This window comes from Dasypus novemcinctus, chromosome 20 (genome assembly GCF_030445035.2).
Source record: "Dasypus novemcinctus isolate mDasNov1 chromosome 20, mDasNov1.1.hap2, whole genome shotgun sequence".
NCBI classification, from domain to species: Eukaryota; Metazoa; Chordata; class Mammalia; order Cingulata; family Dasypodidae; genus Dasypus; species Dasypus novemcinctus.
In genome coordinates, this window is record NC_080692.1 from 27,087,482 (window position 1) to 27,108,281 (window position 20,800).

Genomic DNA, 20,800 nt, shown 5'->3' on the forward strand with positions numbered 1-20,800 from the left:
CAAGTCTAAATTTACAATAAGTCAGAGCAAACATTTTTATATCATTTTCTTTATAAAGCAATATAATGAGGGAGAATCTAAGCTCACTAGTGTTCTAACACCAAATCCTCTAAACCTTTAACTTTTTTTTTAATATGAAGCAAATAATAATGTTTTCACATGAATGATTTCATTAATCCTTGCTCAGATGTGAATTGTTAATCTATTATATGCTGTTAGAAGTAAATGTGACGCAAACAAATGCTAATTGAAGAAATGAAAGTGAGACTCATCCAGGAAGGGTGTTCAAAGAAAATGTTAGGTTGTTTTACTGAAATGCATTTATTTTGTGCCATATCGTGAATCTTTTTTCCATATTATTTCTCATACCATAGCAATTTTGCAATTTGAATATTAAATCATTCACCATTGGGAAGGAAGTTTTTCAAGTAATTTTTTTCTGGAATTCCTATCTGATCGCAGTAGAATCACATAGCATTTGGGAAGAAATATACAACCCAGTAAGCCAGCGCTGGAAGCCAAGATGGAGAAGGTTTCCACAGCCACCATGGCTTTCCCTTTGGTGCTCAGGTAGGTGGGTATGAAAGAAATCCACACACTGCAGAACACCAGCATGCTGAATGTGATCATTTTTGCCTCATTGAAACTGTCTGGCAGCCTCCTGGCCAGGAAAGCAATGGTCAAGCTCAGGAAAGCCAGAAAGCCCAAGTAACCGAGTACACAGTAAAAGGCTGTCGTGGATCCCTCGTTACACTGAAGGATGATCTGGCCAAACTCGGATTGTGTGTCCATGTCAGGGAATGGGGGAGAGGTTCCCAGCCACAGTGCACAGACACATACTTGAATGAGGGAGCCAGTAAAGACGATAGCGTTTGAGAATCGGGTCACCTTCCCCATCTGTAATGTACTTCCTGGTTTGATGGCTTTGAAGGCCACGACCACAATGAAGGTCTTTGCTAAAACAGTAGAAACAGCCACGGAAAATATAACTCCAAAGAATGTCTGTCTGAGGATACATGTCACAGTATTTGGCTGACCAATAAAAGTTAAGGAGGAGAGGAAGCAGAGCATTAAGGCCACAAGGAGAAGGTAACTGAGATTTCGGTTATTAGCTCTGACAATTGGTGTATCTTGATATCGAATAAATAGTCCTAAAACCAGAGCAGTGAGGACAGAGAAACTCATGGCCAAAAAGACAAGAACAAATGCTAGAGTATCATCATAAGACAAAAAAGTCAGGATTTTGAGGAGGCATCTATCCCTCTGTTTATCTGGATACTGGTCTTTAGGACACTTGATACAATGATCCATACCTGAAAGGGACACAATCAGATTTATTGAAGTTTATTAGTCATCCTCCAGACATGGGTACAAAGAAGTATTTCTTGAACAGAACTACATGTGAATTCCTAACGTACCCAATTTTGTCCATTGACTAATAATATAAAAAATAAAAGATCTTCCTCATGAATCAGGAATCATCTATTGTACATTTGAAAGTATAAAAAATACAGAAAAGGGAAGCTGAATTAACATTGAAAGAGCCATGAATTTAAAGTAATGATGTGAAGGAAAAACAGCATGTATGAAGAAAGTATTTGATAAGTAGGAAAGGAAGAGAGAACATTTTCTGAGTCTTTTAGGCTTAATTTGTGGAAAGAAGCACAATTAAGCTGTCTTAATATTTAGAAATATCTATGTTTCAAGAACTATAATAGGCAATTCATTTTAAGTTATACTTGGTAATGAAAATAATTTTATAAATGTTTTAGTATTATTTTAGTGTTTATAGTAAAGATCAGTATTTAAAGGAAAAAAGGAACAGTATATATTTTAGAGATAAACACTTTGCAGAAATTAAAAAATAAAAACAGTTAAATCTAAACTTGCATCACTTATGATTTGACTTTATTCAGTCTGATGGAGAATGAAATATGGCCTATTTTTAATCTGAAAAACAATCAAATATTCAACATGAGTTTAACTCCACAAAATTTTTCCCAAAAGTTTGATGAAATATTGATCATTTTAATTAGGTTCTTCTCTGATTTTAAAGAGTGATATTAATCCATTCTTTGGGGCAGTAATGAAATATATGCAATCACTCATCAAAATTTCCTTGCATTGATTAGGTTGTCATGCCATATATTTTCCATTTGCCTTCTTATGCTATCCTTTTGCATAAGCATCTAGACAATGGGGATTCCAAGAAAAGAGCACAGGGAATCTAACTTCATGTTAGGAGAAATGAAGAGTCAGTTCAGTAAACAGAATCTGATTTTATTGTAAAAGATATATGGAGAGCTCTTATTTTATTTTAAATAGAGAAGTAATATCAGAATTATATTTTTGAAAGAAAAGGCTAGCTGCATTGCAATTATTTGCAATTGGGAGTGCTTGACTTGACTTAGTGAAGATATTCAAGGATGCTTTTAAAATGTAGAGAAGCTATTTTAGCCTTTGCAGAAACAGAATGGAGAGTAAGGAAAATGCAGTGACACAATATATACATTTCGCTGACTTAGTACTCTTAGTGAATGGATGTTGCAGCAATTCACCCAAAAATCAATGGATAGGAAAAGCAGGGCAAGAGTGGACAAGGGACATATTGTTTCGGAAGAAAATGTAGTCCTGTGTTGCAGATATTTACTACTTCATCCAGACTGAGATGTTTATATTTAGTTGGATCTCAGAAGAAAAACCAAATCTGGAAATTTAGGAATAATCAGTTGAAATCCTGGAAATCCATGAGCTACCCAGGGTAAACTGAATTTTAAAAATTAAAAAACAGGACCAAGATAAAAAACCTAGAATCCATTCATATAAATAGCATATAAAATCCAATTATATTACTTATTTCACTCCAAAGTCAGATATTTGAAAAATAAAGGTAGAAAAGTCAATGCCTAAATGCCTAAATATTATGAGCCCTTATGTCCTTAAACTTTATTATTATTTGATATGTCCATAGTGCCAGAAATATCTCTTCAGCCAATGAGATTATAAGAAAATTGTTGTAGACTCCATTATACACTCCCAGAAAAAAAAAAAAAAACATTTCTTAACCTATATTCATATTCCTCTGAGGGTGAACCCATTGTGAAGAGAACCCTTTGACATGTTATTTTTCTAATGGTGTGGCCCAAGTAAACACATTTGAACCTTAATCCTTAGTTACTGGAAGCTTCAGATTACAAAATCATATTGAGAAAGAAGAAACTGAAAGTCTCTCTCCTGTAGGGAAAAAAAAGTAATTTCCTTCTCCATTGTAATGTGATGGGAGAGCTAATTACAAGCATCAGGCAACCAGCCCCCAAAACACCAGTCTTCTGAAGGACACATCAAATTTCTGCTCCCTTTATTTGGGCTTTCAGACACAAAACCAGTCAAATCATTATATATATTAGGTTTGTATTTATGAAAAAAGGGATTGGAAATAAAACAAGTTATTTATTACTATCCTTAAATATCAATAGCCATTAAAATGAACAGGGGAGTTGTCCTAAATGATATTGCAGGGACAGATGCTGGACATTACGTATCCTGACATAACCCACTGAACGGACTGGGGAGAGTGTAATCTACAATGCATACTAAAATCCATGTAGTGCAGCAGTGCAGCAAAATGTATTCACCAAATGCAATGATTGTGCCACAATGATGAAAAAGGTTGTTGATGTAGGACAAGTGGGGTGGGGTGGGGTGTGGGGTATATGGGAACCTCTTATATTTTTTTAGTGCAACATTTTTGGTAATCTATATATCTTTTTAAAAGGCGATTAAATTTTTAAAAAATTTTAAATAAAGATATTTGATAACCAGATTCCACTTCTTCAAGAATGGATTCATCATTAGCCTACAGCTGTTAGCAAATATGCGTTTGCCTCATTTGCAATTAGCCACCTTTCTGTAGAGAACCTCTTACCTGAGCATCTAACACCAAACAACTCACTGGCATAGGACTATAAATTCCCATCCATTGGGCCCGCCAAAAGACAACTCTGATGAGCCATATATGATAGAAATTTCCTCATTGAATAGACAGAGTCTTTGTCAGAAATATATCATTACTTGACCTCCCCATTCCCACGAAACAAGAATTTTCTTCATAAATTCTCTTAATGCCAAACTCAATCTCAGATAAATCTTTCAAAGAACTCAACCTATGAAAATCCAAATATTCTGATTCCGTCCAATCCACTAAACTAGCACTGTTAACTTTCAGTTGTAAAAAAAGCTTTATAAAATAATTTTCTAAGGTATACCTCGTGTCGATAATCTGAATTCCTTGCTTATAAAAAATATTTTATACAAAGTTATTTTATATATTGAATTTAATTATTATATATAAATTTTAGAGTCATGAGGGATCTTTTGAGGATGGTTTATTCCAGAGAGAATTGGCATTTGTTTTTATAGGTCGTCGGGGTGTGTCACCAACCTGAAGAAAATTATGAAGCTTCATGTTTCACCTGGAAGTTTAAAAAAGTCCTCTGTAGTGTGTTTTCACTTATATCCCCATGTATGGGAAAGGTTCTGGCTGCAGCATGGTATTTTGTAACCAGTAGAGTTTGCTCATTTAATAAAACAAACACTTCCTGCTGGGAAAATCACAACAGCTAGGGAAGTAGGGAATGAGGACACTTGACTCTGAAGTCTGCTCCTGCTATTGAAAAATGAAGGTATTAGAGATCCACCGGGAGGGGTTGCAAATTGCCTTTCTGCTGAAATGAACTGATAAAAGGAACAGAAATGTACACAGAAGAGTGGGGAATCACCTGTTGATTTCCACCAGCAGTTGTTTTGGGGAAGGTTTTGAATTGCAGAAGGTGTGCAACTGTGATCACTGGTGCTGGATATGAGTGGTAGGATGGTGTGTGGGAAGGGGTGCACTTGGGTCATGCCTCTATGGAATAAAAATGTGTGCTTATGGCCATGGATGTTATCATTGGCTGGAGACCCACAGAAAAAACGATGGAACATTGAATTTCCATCCCGGGGAGTCTTGCTGCATTCTCTCATAAAGTGGAAAGATTCTCTAGAGTACATGGGCAATGTCCAGCAAAGGAAGAGCAAGCAATATGCCAGGCTTTTGAAATTGATGCTTGTACTTATGAACCTTGTTCTTGGGAAATTTAAACTTACCTGGTAATATATATTACTTAGGGTTACCTCCCAAGAGCATTCATGTTTCTCAATTGTGGCATCTTTCTAAACCAAACTCAGCTTATAAATTCACTACATTCTCCCAACCATAGTACATACCTCCAGGGGATGAGCAAACATGGCACCAAGTGATTATTACTATGTGCCACCTAACAAGGCATTTGGAAAAAAAATACTTAGACCAAAATTGGGAAATAGTAAATACTAATGAGCTTTTATGGCTAAGAGATTGCCAAGTGACTTGGGAGGATGTCTCAGACACTGCACTTATGCGTGTTTCAGTAGGACCTCACTGACTGCCACAGTAAACAGGGCCTCAAGCAGGGGTGCTGCTGACGTCTCTAGAGACTTCTTGACACTGTTGGAAGGGCAGACAACCCCAGGAAATTGCCACCCCATTGGTGAGCCTAATCCTGTAATTTATGAAAACCTATCTCCACAATGTCTCAGTTAGCTTCATTTATAATTTGACTACACATGGTTCACCTGCCCCATTTATTTGAACTAATAATTAGCAGTATACCCATTAAATATATGTTCTGGAGACTTAAATATTCAGTCTGTACACATGCCCCTTGACACCTGCATCGCAGCAGAGTTGTAGCCAACACCTACAGCCCTCTTCATCATACTCACCCAGGACAACCAACCAAAGGATGATGGACATCGCCCATCTGAAAAAGCAAGTATCACCAACTACAAGCAAAATAGTATCATCCGTCTGTCTCATGGGTTCTAAACCCATTTTAAATCAGAGGCAAAGGGGCAGCACCATTCTAAATCCTCAAGACTGAGTAATGAACAAGCATAGGGGGGAATACAATTTTAGACTAAAATAGACATTATTATTTTAGTAATGGAAGAGTTTATAAAATTGATATAAATACAGTGTTCGCCACAGATTCTGAGGGAAGAGAGAGGGAAGAATACTTTGGACATTTTGACCCATTGGAAATGTCCTGCATGAGCTCTTAGAGATGGATACAAGCTGTTATACCTTTAGTCAAAACCTATAAAATTATTCAATACAAAGTGTAAATCATAATGCAAACTATGGGCCTTGGTTAGTAGCAATGTCAATATGAGTTCATCAATTGTATCAAAAGTTCCACACTAATGAAAGATAGTGTTAATAGGGGAAAGTGTAGGAGGGAAGAGTGATGTAGTGAGAATACCTCATATTCCCTTATATTATCAATGTAATATTTATGTAATCTAAACCTCCTTTGAAAATCCAGGAAATAAATGATAATATGGCAAAGACATTTTATTATACAAATTAGCAGGTGCTACTTTGTTTTGTACAATTCTTAGAAAAAGGCAAAGAAAAACATATAAAAGTTTTAGGGAAGATGCTAATAAAGGGGGTAGTTTATGTTAACTGTGTTTTCTTTATGATATTTCTGTAAATCCACAAGTTCCCTCAAAAATAATTATATATTAAAAAATCCTTTATTATGTGTTACCCAGTAAAACTCTTTATTAAAAAGAATAATTCTTACATGGGCTAATTAATAAAGGATTAAAATGAGAAAGGAAAATTCTGCATTATTACTTTTATTTTTATATATATTATATAGATATTATATATAGGTATATGCATATATATATATTTTTTTTGAGGTTCTATAGTCAGGGATTGAACCCTGGACCTTGTACATGGGATATCAGACCTCTACCACTGAGCCACTTTGGCTCTCCATACATTTCATTATTTTTAAAAGTCAAGAATTCTGATAAAAACATGAAAAGTATGTCTGGAGGATTCAAAAAAACTCAATAACAAGGGATCACAAAAGTCCATAAGCTAGAGAGGGATTGGCAAATGACCTAAAATTGACAGACAGCAATTTTTGGAAATGGGAAATGTTCATAATAAAGCTATTTTCTTCTATTATATCCTGAGGAATATCCTACTATCCCTGTGATGATAGGTCCATACTACATGTTGCTATTTTGGGTTAACTTGGATCATTTTCTTCTACAAACCCACACAGGGAGGTCTTTTGATGAAAAAACATATTTTCTTACTTTCTCCAGACTCTCCCATAAACCCAGTGTATAGAGAACAACTGTGCAAGTGAAAGTGTGGCTCATCCTGTACTCTTAAGATTCACAGTGAAACTCCTTGGGTAAAAAAAACCATTTGATTTGATAATTACAAGTCTTCTAAACACTAGGCCCATGGCAGAGAGAGGCATCCCTGAATTTAAAAAAAGTGATACATGGTTTTAGAGCTAAGAGAATAATGACAGTAGTTTAATTTTGAGTTATCACACCAAAAATTTAATAAATCTCACTTAAAAAGCAAGTCTTATGTGAAATTATATTCTTTGTTGAGAGCTCAGTAAAAACAGATACCTGGTTATAAAATAGTTACAAAAATAATCTAAAATGTACAATCATCCTGGGATAAGCTCACACTTCATATAAAAGCAAGATGTAAATTTGATAAAATGGTCAATTTTTACAAGATTTTAGGGAAACGAATACATTTTTTTTGCCATTAACCCCTGTGAATCTTAAACTTACAAATCTTCTGACTCCTGACTTTAGTACGTTCATCTGTAAATTTTTCTCTCTAGTTGATTTATATTCCACTCTTTTTAGATTTTCCTTTTTGTTCTTTCTGTCATTCCAGTATACCAGTCTAGACTTTTACTTGACGTAGTTTCTAATATTCCAATATTGATGACAAGAGAGTCCACAAGGGATTATTTATATGCCGAGTATTTTTTCTAGGCTTTTTCATAAAGCTTAAAAAATTTGACCCACTATAGGGATCTAAAACAATTCAAAATATAACCAAGCTGTCTCAGAGAGCTACAGACTGGATGATAGTCTTAAAGGAAGTTTGGGGGGGGGGAGGAGAGGAAGGTCATAAGCTGACACCTACATTCAAGAAATCTATGATAAACTGGAGGTAAGTATGTGTACAGGGAGGGATATGATAGAGACATAGCGATACCTTTAGCTGGGGCTTTGTGGGCTTGAGGCGGGCTAGGACTGGGAGGATGGGTCAGCTTTTTCTAAAATTGTATTGCTTTTTCTAAAATTGTAGAAAGATTTTCCGGGTCACTATATATATATATATAAAATATTTCCTAATACAAGGCAGCAGCAAAAAAGGGTATGTGTTGGAAATAAAATCCTCTTCATGGACCATGATAACTTAAAAATGAAAATGTTTTTAGATACTCAAAATATTTACATATTCATTAAACAATAATTTTCTAACGTTCTCCTGTGAACAGCAAACTCTTTCACAAATACTGCCACTGGGGGTTATCAGATCGCTAGAAATGTATCTGAAATTGTCACTGGAGTGCAAAGGTATTCAAAGAATTTCTGATTTAACACAGTCCTGTATTTTGTCTAATATCAGTCCCTTAGCTTGATAATCTTGGCAATTTCATCATCTGCAAAAATGATCTGTAAATAAGGTAATGTACATAAATTATACCTCCATATTTGGGATTTTAGGACACGCTCAATATATAGTAGTTGGGATTATTCTTCAATGACAGAGAAATTAGAGAAAGGTAAGAGGTAGAAAGAGAAGAAACTGAATTCAATACAGCTAACCTCAAGATGCCTGAAATAAAGAAGATAAAATAATACATTCACATCTGGCATTCACACATACCCCAAGGAATGATCAAGTCATTTCTCATTGTGCACTATCCTACATTCAGAACAATCTTCACATTTACCAACCTGTTTGATTCGCAATCTCTCCATCTGGACAGGAAACACAGTTAAAACAACAAAACGGTTTCCCTTCTTGAGCTGCTTTGCTGAATCCAAGTGGACATTTTTGACTACAAACAGCAGAGGGAATCTGTGTCCAAGCAAAGAGAAGAGGTAAAGCAACTTCAAAAGTAAAACTTAGAAACTATATACACATGGGAAATGATATGGTATAAGGGGATTTGATCTTTCAAACTATTAACAAGTTAGCACAAATTCTTGATTACATAAGGGCTTACACAGAAATTCCTGAGCTTTGGAAGTCATTTAATTTTAAAATTTTTCTCAGTAATGATTATGTTCATCACAACTAGATTTCAGAAAGTTCTATTTTTTCCATAGCAATAACAAGAAGAAAGAGAATTAAACATCCTTAAAATAGGTAAACTCAAATGGTAAAGCTCTCACATCATCATGTCCAGTTGCTGAGACTGTCTTTATCACAAAGCACTCATTTCCTTTCTTTCCTATCAGTCCTTCCTATTAGGCCCTGTGCTGGTTTGAGTCTTTTTTGGAAAACAGAAATTTATATTCTTAAGCTAAATAATTTGTGTGCATGTAAACCTACTGTAGGTGAGATGTTTGGTAAGATAGGATTATGGGACCTTTTGATTAGCTCATTTTTGATTGGATTGAATTCAGTTGGGAGCCTTTGATTGGAGTACTTAAGTGAGGGGAGTCCGAGCATATGTCCTGTCCCTCCTGCTATAGTCTTACATAAATGGAAGAAAAACACACAGACACAGGGAAAGAGAGCTGCCGTTTTATCCTGCCATGTGAGTGAAGACTCCAAGATCAGGGTGCATCTCTGCTCATGACATGGTTTGGATACTTTCAAAGTCTTGGAAATGTTTATTTCTATCCTATTTAATGTATCTGCTACAAGACAAACAAATTTCAGGCATATTGTTCCCAACAGCCTTCAGTAAACTAATATAGTCGCCCATTTCAGGACTTACCAATCTTCTATCTATTTTAGCCCATTGATGATGCTATTCTTTCTTGCCATGAAAACAACTGATCAACTGGATCATTATAAGGACAGTTTTTCAATGGTTTCAAAAAACTCAAAATAAAAGTATTCACCATTTTCCTGAGCCCAAATGATCCACCATCCAGATTTAGAACAAAGGACAAATTAACAGGAGTATCTGCATAATGGAAGTCGTTGGCAGCTTACTCTAAAGATAAATACTGGCCATAATTTCTTTTAAGAATCACACTTAGGTATCTGTTCAAGTTTCTTACCTCACTGTAGTATTCATTCCACATTATCTTTTCATCATTCAAGAAAAAGTGCTGATTATTGTGAGATTCATAAATGAACTCTCCAACTTTTACTTGAGCTTTCCTATCATTCAGCAATGTCTGATAATTCAAGATGTCAAACTCAGTTGATGAAATCTTCTCATTCACAATTTTCTTATTGCCGACACTTCTTTCAAGTTGATGCTTTTGCAAAAATGGATGGAGCTATGAGTGAAAGAAAATTCAGGAATGCACAAAGTATAGAAAACTGAATGAATTTTATTTCTTCAATTGCCTTCACTTCCTCCAAATATAAGTTCCAAGAGACTATTTTCACTGGTTATTTTAGAAAACTCTTATATAGAGAATAATATGTATTAAATATGGTTCTACAAGTATTAAAATACTAACTTAAATATGCTCTTAAAGTCAATGAATTTGTTACAGATAACATTTGGCTTTTACAATGAAAGAAACTGAATTTCCCAGGTCACACAATCAATAAGTAAAAAACCTAACTCCTTGAGCATTAGGTGCTAATTCTTAGGGGAAAATAGAACAATGTATGAAGGCTTTTAATTTTCTGTACGAGAGAGTTAAAAATTCCTGGGTGCCCAGTCTTAGAATGTCCTCCATAATTTCATGAGTTTTACTGCCAAGAGCTACAAAAGATTCTCACTGAGAATATCTGAAGACATTAGAAGATGATAAATATTAAGAGCAACTCTCTGTGCATGGCTGCGGCAGGCATAGTTGTGCATGTCTCTTGAGTAGTCAAGAAAGTCCTGGTTCACAGGGGAGATTTGTTTATTGGAAAGGGACGTGTGTATAGGTGGACGAGAAGTTTTAAACTATGTGAGAAAGATAGTCCTCCTCCTGCCCCTGCTCACTCTAACCACCAGGAGACTAGTTATGGCTAAAATTTTAGTGTTCTGGCAAAAAAGCCCAGGTGAGCTCACTTATGGCTAATACAGTACTTTTATCCCTACTTGCTGGGACAAGGCTCAGGAGAAGTCTCCATATCCATGGGGCAATGAGGACTAGAGATTATAATTGTTGAGTACAGAAGTGTTCTGGTAATCACCAAAGACACAGAAAATAGAACTTTGCCACTCAGTACATCCAAAGGAAAAAATGACCCTTTCCCTGCTGCTTTTCAAGGGAAGCATAGGGAAGGTAAGTAGCTGGTAGTAAGTGGAAGAAGAAGTGTTCACATTCATATAGGGCAGGCTTCAGAGCCCCCTATGTATTGGCTCTTATGAAATTCCCTCAACAAACACCTCAGCTCTGCCCTCTCAGGGCAAGACCCTTCTCCAAATGAGGACCCAGAAAGAAGTAGAGGTGCAGGAATGAAGCTTCTGAAAGCCAGATCTGAGGCCGACCTATGAACATCGCAAGACAGATTCCTTAGAAGATATTTTGGTGGTTGAAATCATGTTTATCAGAGTTTAAGGACTTTCATGAATGTGGCCACAGATTTCTCCAAAGATGACAGGGAATGGCTAAACCTTGATCTGCGTAGTTTTCACATGAAGGGCATGCTGGAGAATTACAGAAGTCTAGTCTTTCTAGGTTTATGCTTTTCTAAACCAGATGTGAGATCTTCTCGGAGCAAAGAAAAGAATCCTAGATAACAAAAAAGAGAGATGAGAAGTGGGCTGTGCCCAGATTTGGAGCATGCACAGACACCAAGATATTTATCAAGAAACATTAACAAAGATAGTGCTAATGGAAAGACTTAAAATACACGGTCTTTGATAGTCCAGATCAGAAGAAACTGGAGATGTAAAAACTTGTTTGAAAGGAAGCTGGACATAGAAGAGAGAATATCAACCATTTTTATTTTTTATTTATTTATTAATTTTTTATATAAACCGTTCTTACTGGTAAGTAAAGCTTTAAAATGATGAATTGTAAAAAAATACAAAATAATTCAGTAGCAAATCTATAGAGAAATGAATCTTTTTAATGAAAATAAGTGCGAGATAACATTCATTATCATCTCTACACTTAAACAAGTCATAACAGAGAGAAGTCCTAGGAATATATCAAATGTGGAAAAGACTTAGGTAGAGTGATCATCTTATTCAAATTCTGAGAATTCAAACTGGAAAAAATGTTATGAATGGAAGGATTGCAGTAAAGCCTTCTGCCAGTTTTGAACATCTGGTTCAACACCAGATAGTTGTGCCAGAGAATACATACTGGAGGGAGCAAATATTATCCCAGAGATGACATACTGAATAGTAACCTTATGAGTGCCTTGAATATTGGAAGCCTTTAGCAATGGCTGTATTGTTTTCAACAACAGACACTCCACACTGGCATAAGACCATGTAATACTGAATGCCGAAAGACTTTTAGAGAGAGGGTATCCCTTACTGAACATCAAAGCGGTGTACTGGGAAGAAACTCAGGAATATAATGTTTGGGGGAAAGCTTTTAGCCATCATAAAGCCCTTACGTCACATCAGAAAATTCATGCAAGAGAATATAAAGAAAAAAAAAATATATATATATATATTTAAGAATATAAAGAATGTGCAAAAACCTTCAACCACAGGTGGAGAAGCTGTCAGGCAGCGTGCATATTTTGGGCATCATCAGCTAGTTCAAATTGGAGACACATCCTCAAATTTTCCCTCATTCTCTTACCATCAACAGTACTATATATTCATCCTTGATTACATCCCCCTTTGTCTAATCCATGTGCTATCATTATAGTCCAAGCAAATTATTTTTATTTTATTTTAATTTTTTTCTCTTTCTCCTCTCAGGAGCATTGTTAGCTCAGTAGCCAGCTTAGTCTTTCAAAAATAGAAAACGTATACTGTAATATTTCCACAAAAAAGATAAAATATACATATCAAAACTGGGCAGAACTTAAAGGAAGAATGAACAAATTCATTTAAAGTTGAATTGGGCAATTCTGCAATCATAGTAAAGATTTTAACATATTTCCCTTAATAGCTATATAAAACTAAAGCAAAGATTCAACATGATTCATAAATAAAATAAATGCAAAAATACCAAATGCACTTCTGTCAATCAGATTGAAACAAATAGAATGTTTTAAGAAATAATCCTTTATACACTTACAAAATATTAAATATTTGTAATGGGATTTATGAACCTTATGCAAAACTCACACACTGGAAAGTAGGATAAAATTATTGTTAGAAATTAAAGATTTAAATGAGTGGAAGGATATATCATGTTAGTGGATTGGAGGAGTTAATGTTAAGCAAATGTTAATTTGTACCAAATTAATCTTGAACTTTTTTACAGTCCCCCAAATTTTTTCACAGGATTACCTTATTTTAAAATAGAGAAACTATTCATAACTTTATTACATACATATAAAAGATCAAGAATTAGTAGTTATGGAATTCTGAGGATGGAATTATAAGGGGTTTGCAGTCTTTCTTTTCAAAGTAATAAAATTGTTCAGAAATTTTTGAGATGAGGAATGTACCACTTTGTGATTATACAAACATACATTGATTACAGATCTTGGATGAAATAGCCAGAAAAAGCTGTGCACAATGGGGGACACATGGAGATATTGAAAAGTAAGGAATTTTCTTGTTGTTTGTCTGTTTTTTTCTTTATTATTATTATTTTTTAAAAAATTAAAATATTTTATTAGTGATTGGACTGATGAAAGCATGAGTACGTGATTATACCAAATATCACTGATTACACACTTTGGAAGTATCACATGCATCATTAATATGCATCAATAGAGTTGATTTGTGTTTTAAAAAAGCAAGTCTTTGGAGGGATGAGACGCAAGTGGTTGAGCTCCCGCTTCTAAAATAGAGGGTCCAGAACTGGATTTTATTTGGTACCTCCTTAAATACAATACATAACAAAGTAAAGCAAATGAGCAAACAAAAGAATAAACCAACTCAGGCAAGCTGTTGTGTCTCAGTGTTTGAGCACCAGCTTCCTTATAGAAGGTACCCAGTAGTCAGAGACAAAAGATTGAAATGCTTTAAAATTCCTCCTAAATAATAAAGATAGAGCACCTTCTATTTTTAAGAAATCCTGATCCAAGTATCTCAAGGACAAAAATTAGAGGAAATGCAGTAAATGTGTTATCAGTAGGATTTCTTTCCATCATCTGTAATTCAGTAGAAAGAGCTATAGACCTGGTTTAAACAAATCTACTGAGAATAGCTATATTGATATTTAAATAATGTGACTTGAAGTCATGTTACAAATATTCTGGTTTCATTTTTTAAGAATAGACTTATCTTCTCTAAAACCCATTTAACAAAATAACAACCACATAAAACTGTAAAATGATATAAATGGGTCAAAATACACCAGTGAGTCTCTTCTAGTGAATGCTCTTCTATGTATGCTTGTGAAAAATTTTAGGTCAGTGTATTAAATTTCCCAAAATAATGAAAGAGCTCATGAAAATAAATGAATTTTCAATGATGTATGACAATTAATGACTCCTCCAATTACTGATTAAATACCTCTCTCCTGATATGTAATAATATTATGCATAATTTTAAATAAAAAATAGTATATTTTGAAGATAAGAATAAGGGGCTTACTGCAACTTAATTTGTTAAAAATAAACACTTTGCTTTCTGTGTTTTTGCTTTTTTTTTTTCTTTTTAAAGCCTCTTTTTCTACACATTGAGAAAAAGGATTAAAAAAAAAAAATCATAAATCCAGAAATAGACTGGGCAATTCTTGTCAACCATCCTAGGCAAATTAAAGAATATGTTTTTGCTACCTGCCACGGATGCAGAGCCAAATTTGCACTTTTCTCCCCTGTCTCATCTTCCATTTTCAGTGCGAGTTCTTCATGGAGTGCGTGGGCGACAGCATGCACAGCAGCATAGACGTTGTAACTCTGAGGTGACATTTTCATGTCCCAAACACGAAGAAGTCGAGTCTCCAGAGTGCGATTTTGTTCACATTGTTCCAAATTCTTAAGCCCCTTTATAAGCCAGTATGGACAATTAAATATTATAGACCACATGTCCTGAATAAATATATCATGAGCATATTTTGCAGGCCGAACTTTTTGGAGAAAATCTTTAAAACCAGGAATCTCATCTACGTGAAGAGAAAAGGATAAGCATCCTCCAAAATGGGAATGACTTCCAAGGCCTCTTATGGATGGTGTGGTTATGTCCCAGTCAGAAGTTGTGACCCAGACATTACCAAATGGAATATTACAAACAACTCTAAGTAACCATCTTAGTAAAGAATAGGTATCGCCAAGTACAATAATGACATTTATTGTCATGAGTCTGTCTCTGAAGCGCAGATCCTCACCGCGTACGACAGAAAAATCTAGAACCCTCTCTGTAAAGGCAACACAGAGTCCATTGTGGATCATTTCCTCTGGCATACCCCTGAGGAAGTTTTCCCCTCTGATGTCATCTGCAACCACAAGGCCAACCCAGACCCAACCAAAACGTAGCAGGAGTCGAATAATCCCCTGATGCAGAGCTGTAGTGCTCATGGGAAACTGGTAGAGAGACGGAAACTGGACTCTGTCGTTGAGACTCTGGTCAAACGTACCGTAGCTGATCTAAAGAGAACAGAAAGATACTGCTTTTATGAAATCCTGATGTTTCCTCATGAATCACTTACTTTGTCTTACATCTTACATACGTAGTGGAAGAACTGAAAAAAAAATTATAAATAGCTATTAAAAACAGCAATTTTTCATATCATTCATCACTTAATTTCATTATTCACAGTATATGTACATAATTTTCACTGTTCATGCTACATATATTCTGGCTATTCCACTGTTCCTCGTCACATTTCCTCTTGAAACTATTCTATCAGGCTTCTGTCCCCATCTCTGTAGCACTTTTTTTTTTTTTAAACTAGGTCATTAATTACTTCTAAACTGCTAAATCACATGAAGAATTAGATCACTTTATCTAATCTATCACTGGCATATAGCACTATCCTCCTAGAAACAATTTCCTTAATTTTTTTCTAGTATTCTTCTATCTAAATTAATTTTGAGTATATATATCTATAATCAGTCTTTACTGATTCTTCCTCAACATTCAATCCACTTAACGCATGAGTTCTTCAGAGTTCAGATCAGCATCTTTTATCATTTGTTGCAGGTATGAATTTTTTGAGTGATCATATTTAGCCACATATATATATATGACAGTTAAATTTAAATGGCCCACCTATATCTTAAGCCAAACTTCAGATCCATAAAGCCAATGGCATGTCAATGTTTAATCTAAATTTAACTGCTTAATAAGCCTCACACATATATCAGCTGCAAAACAATTAGTTTTGGAAATAATGCTCAAAATTCCTTGACTAGGTACGTGGATGAATAGTTGGTTTAAAAAGTTAATAAAAACAAAACAAAACAGAAAAGCCTGCAAAACTGCAAATGCATTTTAATATATATAGGTGAAAGTTTGTCAAGGTTTTATAGGCATGGCACAAAACATAGGAATTCAAGTGAGAGATCTGAAAAATAATACATTAATAGGCACAGTCAAATGGACAATAATTTCAACTGGAAAAAGATTAACAAAATTTTGTTATTTTTGAATGTTGGTCTTGGGTACTTACAGCCTCTACTTTCTAATCCAGATAGATGTGTATTTGTTTTATTTTTCCAAAATAAAAAAAATTAATAAATATGTGGCAGAAAGACTTACTTTCTTTATTATAGTTAGATTTTGTGGTTTATGGGAGTATGGTAAAGAGGATGATTTTTAAAATCTTATGAAAAGGATAAAATTACTACATGCCATTACATAAGCAAAATATAACAATAAAATATGCAAAAGAACACTAAAAGTGGCTCATCATCATAAGGAAATTCAAAATGAGGAGGAAAAATCCCACTAATATCTGAATCTAGTTGGCAAATATTTTGAAAATAGTTGGCAACCATGATGGCGTGAAGGAAATAAACTGACATGCATGTACTAGCCACTGCTTATAGAATAAATTAATTCAATTCTAAATGGCATTTCACAATTCTATATAAAGCCTAGGAAACATGAAAACATTTAAAGTAGAAATGGCAAAACATGGAAAATATATGTAGGAAATTAACATGGATAAGTACATTTTTTTTTCAAAAACAGAAACAGAAATAATCTTTGTAATGGAGGAATTGAAGCAACCTAAATATCTAATTATAAGGAATCAGTAAAACAGTTTTGTAGATGTAATATTGTGTTGCCATTTATTATGATTTTAAACCAGAACAATTTATCATGAGAGGAAAATGTTAATAAAATTTCATACAATTAAAAATAAGAATAAGGTAAATTGTCAACAGAATCACCATTTTACTAACATATTTATGACACTCTATAATTATATGGAAAAAGAAGAACAGATTTTTACATCAATAAATCTTAAGAGAAATACTCCTTGACTGATGAGATCCTACATTGCCATTACCTTTATCCCTCTTGTTTTTCTCCACTTTAAACATTTTTGAAAAAGAAATTTTATTAAAAAACACAATTCTCTATTAAGAATAATTTGTATTTTAGAGGAAAAAGGACAATTAAGCAACATTTTAAGAAATCAAATACTTTTATCAAAAAGCTTAAAGTGAGTAATTTTGGTGCTCATTACTATATTGCAAATTAACCTGAGAGCGAGAATTCTTTATTTACCTGTGGGACATTGTAGAGACTGAGGATTCTGGAACTCTCGGTTGATATTCCAGATGAAAGTCCTCCTATCACAGCCATCAGTTTGTTTCTCTTCTCAGCCCTACAATTATAATTAGGAACTGGAGGAAAATCCCCTGAAAGCAAAGACATAGAACTGTCTATGGCTTTCATCTCAATAAAGTCCACGTTGAAGAGATGGAAACCCAGAGACGTATTGGGTAAGATATGAGGATCCTTGTTGATTTCATCAAGAGCAAAAACCATGGCTAGGAGATGCTGGTAGTGCTTAGTAAGGTCCCTAAAATGTAATGGAAAAGACAGAGCTTTGGATTTTAATTTGTTAAAAGAATAAAGTCATGCAAAGAAAGCACATGATTAAATAAGAGAATATCATATGATGAATAATGTTGATCAATTTGGTACTTAGAATATCATAATGTGCCAGTTTAGGCTGTTCAAGGTGCAGCATAGGTGTGAGTGAGAAAGTAAGGTCTAGGAATGAAGGAAATGGGAAATGGCTCCTTAAACTTCAGACTATGTGGTGCTCCTTCCCTAGATAACAGATGGAATTCAGGAAGATATTCAGAAAAATATTTTGACACACTCAAGCAGATCTCAATGCAATGGCCTAAGTCATTTTACAAAGAAAATTAATCCTCAATTGTGCATTTTGAAAAGGGCTGTCTTCACATTTACTTTCTTTTGGCATGGAAATGCCTTAGATGAATCACACTTACTTATGAATGGATCTCTCTTCATTGATCAGAAACTTAAAGTCACCTGCTCTTCTATCAACACCGGTCACTCTTAGAGAAAAGAGCCCACCAAGAATGAAGTCCCCATCTTCATAGTAGCCAGGAGAAGAATTTTCATGCACTGTCTGCATAGGATTGTGTTCCTGGGACACAGAGAAGAGAACAAACAGCAGAGGAAAAGCAATAGAAAATTTCATATTAACATTGATAGGTATTAATACCACTAATAAAATCTCAAAAGCACATTCTATTTGGAATTCTTATCATAAATGATGCAATCTTTAGAGACTCTTTCAGACTGGACTCAAAACAAGTTCCTATCTACTTAATGTGGGGAAAGTTTATAAAGCATTACCTTAGACCTGCTGCAAGAGGTATGTAAACATTCTTTTCCTTAAGGGCAAGTGTTTGCTTCGCACCTGCTCAACCTTCAACTCATTGCCCATTTGCACAGACAGTGTGGATCTCCAAGGGGTCACTAACCTCTGGCTCTGCACCTGGTATCCTGATTCAAATAAGAAAGTCACCTAATTGAAACAAAGTTTGACTCATACAAAAACTCTTAGCATTTTGTATTCTCAGCAGGTTAAGAATTATTAGGAATTCTCAAGAGATGTTTTTATTTGAAGTCCATAGATTTCTGTGCTGGAATTGTTCCCCCATGTGTCCAGAGCCTCATCTGGACAAAGTTTGCATTATTACATATGATTTACTGAAGTAGATCATATGAGGTTGTGATTAGGAAAAGTGTAGCAAAGTATAAAATTGTGTAAAGATATACCACTTTTCTTTCAATATTTAAAGGCTTATATAATCTGAGGAAAGAATTGTTCAAGGTTGATCAATAAAAATATGAAGTCAAAGAATTTTCACTTGACAATACACTATCTGATAATTTCACAAAAACACTTATTATATTTGTCTTATGTAATGCTGTCTTTCACATCCTATAAAGTTTAAATTTGTAATGCATAAAAACAAGCTTAAATATGTGCTATTGAGCACACAGATATTACCCCCCTCTGTATTTTAACAGATCTTGTTCTTCAAAACAAGAATACAGGGCTCTTCATGGAGCTCTTTGGTTTCCATGCTAATGGCAAACTCTTGCATTTCAGACTGGCATGAGACTAGATCAGGGCATAGCAAAGCAAAATAATTTGTAAACTTACTAGCAATTTTTTTTTGCATTTGGTGAATACATTTTGGAGCACTGCTGCACCACAAGCATAGTAGTTTATATTGTAGATTGCACTCTCCCCCAGTCCACCCAGTGGGCCATGGCAGGACATACAACATTCAGCATCTGTCCCTACAGTACCACCCAGGACAACTCCAAGTCCTGAAAATGCCACCACATCATATCTCTTCTTCTCTCTCCTTACCCTCAACAACTACAGTGGCCATTTTCTCCATATCAATGCTATAATTTCTTCCATTACTAATCACAATAGTTCCATAGTAGAATGTCAGTAAGTCCAGTCTAGTCCATACTCTATTCCTCCATCCTGTGGACTCTGCGATGGTGCTGTCCATTCCACCTCCATATCAAGATGGAGCTTAGATTCCACATGAATAATGGATGCAATTCTCCTGATTGCAGTTGTAGACACTCTTGTCTCCCTGGAGTGGTGATTGACCTTCACCTCCCTGTGATCTGGCTAGATTAAGTTCAATAAACCAGAGGTTAGGAGTTGCAACTGTGCTGAGGACAGTCCAGAGATCCAGGTCTCCTGAGTATACACAAACCCTCAGCACCAACTACAGGTCTGGTAAAAGTAACAGAAGAGGCATGTGTTGAACGGACACATCTGAGTCCATTTCCATTAAACTCAGGAACACAAATTTCAACGTAGGGCCACCTGACATGGCACAGAACTCCAGAACCATCTGCCAAGACCATAGAACCTGTGGGTCTCTGTAGCCCTCAGGAGAACCAACACCTGGGCTTATATCTACTTTGCCTATCCCTGGGACCCTGCTGAGGTGTGCATAAGCACGACCCCTATGATGACCTCCCAACTCTTTTTTGGAGACTCATAGCCATATAAACTTATTTGTCCTTTCCACTTCCCCCTTTTATCTAAGGTCAAAAAGCAGTTTTTAACACCTTATATTACATGCAGACTGAGATATTCTGCTGGTTTGAGTTGACCATTTGATTCAAGGTATTTATCTAATTACAACATCAGCTGGTGCTTTTTAGTAATCCCTCCACACCAGGGA

The 20,800-nt window shown here is 35.1% G+C and overlaps 1 protein-coding gene across 1 annotated transcript; it reads right to left on the bottom strand.

The window, feature by feature from the left end:
• Positions 1–402: 402 nt before the first annotated feature.
• On the bottom strand, positions 403–18,771 carry LOC101421204 (vomeronasal type-2 receptor 26-like). The gene is made up of 6 exons (XM_004455286.2): positions 18,557–18,771; positions 17,820–18,117; positions 14,921–15,727; positions 10,165–10,389; positions 8,884–9,007; positions 403–1,313 (listed from the first exon to the last, which is right to left on the bottom strand). The coding sequence occupies exons 1-6, from the start codon at positions 18,769–18,771 to the stop codon at positions 403–405; spliced, it is 2,580 nt and encodes an 859-aa protein (XP_004455343.2).
• Between the last annotated feature and the right edge of the window lie 2,029 nt (positions 18,772–20,800).